The following is a 4,030-nucleotide window of genomic DNA, read 5'->3' as shown; positions in this document are numbered from 1 at the left end:
AACTTTTTATTAGCCATTTGGTGATTTTCTCTCACAAATCTCACAGCTTACCCGCACGCTATGAACTGAACTGCTTCTGCATCAATGACACGATAGCTCACTTGCTCTGCTATTTCCTCGAACACTTTGAATAGGAACGTGACGTAATTTTGGTCTAGAATCGAAGTACTACGTGTCTGCCATCTAGAGATAGGGAATACAAATGAGATATTACACTATATTAGGAACTACAGTCTATTTTATTAAGTATGATGTCTTGTCGCAATTTTGCGACTTTGGCATTTAGAAGGTTAAATAGCTAAAGTCTGAATTTGGGAACAATGAAATGTAAGTTGAGAAATGGCTCTTAATTTATTTTTATTTTTTTTACATTTCTAATAAATTGTTGTTAAATGGTATAAGTTGTTTTATTTCAATTAATCAGACATACTTTTTGATTACTAAAATTTAATTTAACTAATCAAACAGAGTCCAGAAAAATTTAAATAGAAAAAGAAATTATAAAAATAAAACTGAATCCAGAGTACAAACTCTAGAAAGCGTATGCTTGATCACTGTTACAATTATGAGAGGGTCCTTGGAAAAATGTCCTACTCTTCAAGGGGTTCCTGGCCCCAAAAAGTTTGAGAACCGCTGGTATAAATAAAGCTGGCATATGTTAGCCTTGTCAACATTTCCCGTAGTTGAGTTTATCCTGACGGTGCACTTCTGGATCTCGTCCTCAGATGCAATGCTGTGATGTTTCCTGTTTACAGCTGTCATGCAAGTCAGCCGGAGGTCAGACACACATCTTTATGACACCTACAAGTAGACAGGTACACCTGCCGCAATTTCCCCACCACATGTTTCTGTCATGAAGCAGATTCTCTTCTATCCTGAAGCTCTTTTTTCCCCATCACTACACCAACAGAAAATGAGCATCCTGTAATTCCCTTAATAACGCGCTCTGTTGTTCAACTTTGCATTAAAGCTCTGGAATGGGTTTTTCATTGTTACCGGGTATTGATTGTATTTAAACTACATATTGTTGCTTGTAAATGGAAATTGCCTCAGCATCGGGGAAAGTTCAGTTATTAGCTCAGAGCTCAGGAGAGCATGACAACACAGACTCTGATGCTACTTCCACGCAACCCCCGAGGGTTACATTTGACCGTCGGCCCCAAAAATAAAGTGTTTTTTATCTTTTACAAAAGAAACAGAGTAGGAAATGTAGAGTACAACAATGACACTACTTCCCTTCATTATAACAGCTAAAGCACCATGTTAGCATGGAAATTAAAGCAACAGCGCTAAGGAAGTATCATTCAAAAGTTTGGGTTTGGAAGGTTTTTTTTCTTTTTTTAAAGAAGTTTCTTATGCTCATCTAGGCTGTATTTATTTAATATATTATTTGATATTTCATTTCAAAAGTACACTAGAAACAGTATTATATATTACAATTTAAAAAACCTTTTTAATTTGAGACCTTTGTTTGAAATAGAAATCTCTTGTTATAAATACAATTTGAAGTAACAAACTTTTGTTTAATTTAATTTAATGCAACAAATCTTACAGTTTTGTATCAGACCTTACAAATCTTACAGTTTTGTATATATATGTGTGTGTGTGTATATATATACAATATATAAATATACACACATATATATACAATATATGCATATACATGCACTAAGTAATTAGTTTGATCTGTCAGACAGTCTGAACAGAAAACTCCTCTCAAAAAAGCAGTATTTAAAAACAAAATAAAAACAAAAATCAAAACCCCAGTCCATCTAGCTGTTTTGAACGCTGAATCTTATGTAGCCTAAATGTCACCTTAGAAGATCATCTCTGGTCCGGTGAACACAAAAACAGGAAGATCAAATACGTCACAGGTCAAGTAAAATGACCAGTGTGCATGTAAACATATTTGTGCATAAATACTGCAGAGTTCTCTGTCCGCTGTTAAACGTCTTCCTGTGTTCGTCTGCCTTGATTCATGGAATTAAAGTATTGTGAAAGTATTCTCCAGCGTCTCCTCGTTCCTCTAAAGTGTATTGTGACACAGAAGTTGAACAATACTTGAATAAATAAGCAGGCAGTTATGGTGTGGTTGGTTTGTTTATATTTGAAGGTGTTCTTCCTGTTACATCAGAATTTTTCATCCTTATAGTTCCATCATTCTTTCGTCGGTTCTGCTACCTTTCATGTCTTAATTTGCATCAGCTCAGTCGTTTCATGTGACACATCTCATTATTCAGTTCTAGAAATGTCTTTTTTGTGTATGTGTCCATTTTTGAGCGTGAATACTTCCCAGATGTCTTTGCGACTCAAAGCCACTAAAAAGAAAAGCATTGCGGGGGAAAAAACGGCTTTCGCAGGCACCTGCTGTTTTTCTCGTCTGTTCATCTGCCTCCACTCTGGGCTTCCCCGAGTCACCCTGGAACCTGTCGCTTTTACTTTTTGCAAGATGAAATCTATCGACAATGCAAGCCCCCCCTCCTGTCTTAACTTTTGATGGAGAGTGGGGGGCAGAGGATGAAGAAGGTACCATGAGATAAAGCAGGTGAGCTCTCACCTTGAGGACGTCCTCATCTGTGGAGATGCAGGTCACGGGGTCATCAACCTCTCTCACCGTTCCGTCCTGCTCCACGGTAACAACCTTGACCGGGATGGCAACGCGACGTCCGGTCAGAATCGCTGTGTTCAGGATCTCTGTGTCCTATGTGAGACAGACATTTGCCATTTAATTTATATATACATACATATATATATATATATATATATATATTTATTCATATAAATATATCACAATATTCTAATTATTTATTTATAATTAGGGCTGCCAATCGATTACAATTTTTAATCAAATTAATTACACAATGTGGCGATTAATTGATCTGTTTAATCGCATAATCGCATATCAACTAACACTTTGAATAGGCTTTTATTAATATGGATGTTTTATTTTTAGTTTTAGATTTTTTTTATCGTATTTGTAAATATGAAATCATTTTTAATAAAATGAATCTCTAAATAAGATACTAAAACTGCCAGTATGCAGTATAATATATATATATATACATAGGCCTATAATTTTGAAACTCAATCATCTATTAACAAACATGCATGTTTATTTTAGCACTTCCGTCAGTGAACACGCAGCCTGCAAAACACTAAAATAAATATAAAAGAAATAATACAGTTAAACAAGAAAGTAGGGAAGAGCACAAAGTAACACTTTTTGACTTTCTCAGTTTGTGTAAATCCACATGTGGTTCAGAATATAATTTTTTTATCCACAGTAATTTTACACTTGTCTAGTACAAATATGTCGCTTTGTTTCATGATTACAGTGTATACGTTTTTCTTTATTTCCCCTCAAAAAATGGAAGTGAAATGTGACAACATGCCCCGTAGGTGGGGCACATTGTAACATCTGAGGGGCACATTGTAACATGACCATATAACAGCTTAAAATGTTATCTGATCGAATGAAAACAATATACAAGACAAACTAAAATATTTTGTTAATAAAATAAAATAATGATTTTTTTTCAAATAAAATAATGGCGTTTTTTAAGAATTAAAAATTATCTGATTTTGGAGTTTGACAATGAACACATTGCAATCATGCTTGGGACGGCCCACATAAACGCGCAAAAATGCTTTACATGTCTTGAAATAATAATTTCTAAACATTAAACATTGACTGTCAGTCTTTATTCACCTGTTTCTCATTGTTTCTCATTAAAGTTCATTAAAGTATATAGTGTAAATTACATCGCTAATGTCATAGAATAGCACATGTAACGCAGTGTTACAACGTGCCCCATCTACGCAACTGGAGTTTAAAACCGGTTGCTGTCTTCTGCTAGAACTATCTAAACTGATAAATAACAGATTGGAGATTAAAATAATAGCAGATGTCTAATTTTAAATGATTAATAAAAACAGAGATGAAAAATTTACTTAAACCAGAATTTTAATTTTACTATTGTAAAATAAATGTTCAGCGATATCTTCAAAAGATTTTTGAATTTTGGCGCAC

The 4,030-nt window shown here is 34.3% G+C and overlaps 1 protein-coding gene across 1 annotated transcript in view; it reads right to left on the bottom strand.

The window, feature by feature from the left end:
• LOC107707847 (transmembrane protein 132C-like) overlaps positions 1-4,030 on the bottom strand; it is a 188,015-nt gene that overhangs the window by 31,363 nt on the left and 152,622 nt on the right. The window contains exon 4 of the mRNA XM_016511947.1: positions 2,558-2,701. Coding sequence (XP_016367433.1) covers positions 2,558-2,701 — 144 coding nt within the window. The remainder of the gene's footprint in view (positions 1-2,557; positions 2,702-4,030) is intronic.

Source organism: Sinocyclocheilus rhinocerous, unplaced genomic scaffold, assembly GCF_001515625.1.
Source record: "Sinocyclocheilus rhinocerous isolate Xijiao unplaced genomic scaffold, SAMN03320098_v1.1 scaffold1256, whole genome shotgun sequence".
In the NCBI taxonomy this organism is placed as follows: Eukaryota; Metazoa; Chordata; class Actinopteri; order Cypriniformes; family Cyprinidae; genus Sinocyclocheilus; species Sinocyclocheilus rhinocerous.
Note: the sequence above shows the minus strand (reverse complement) of the source record. Positions and strands in the feature narration are given on the sequence as shown.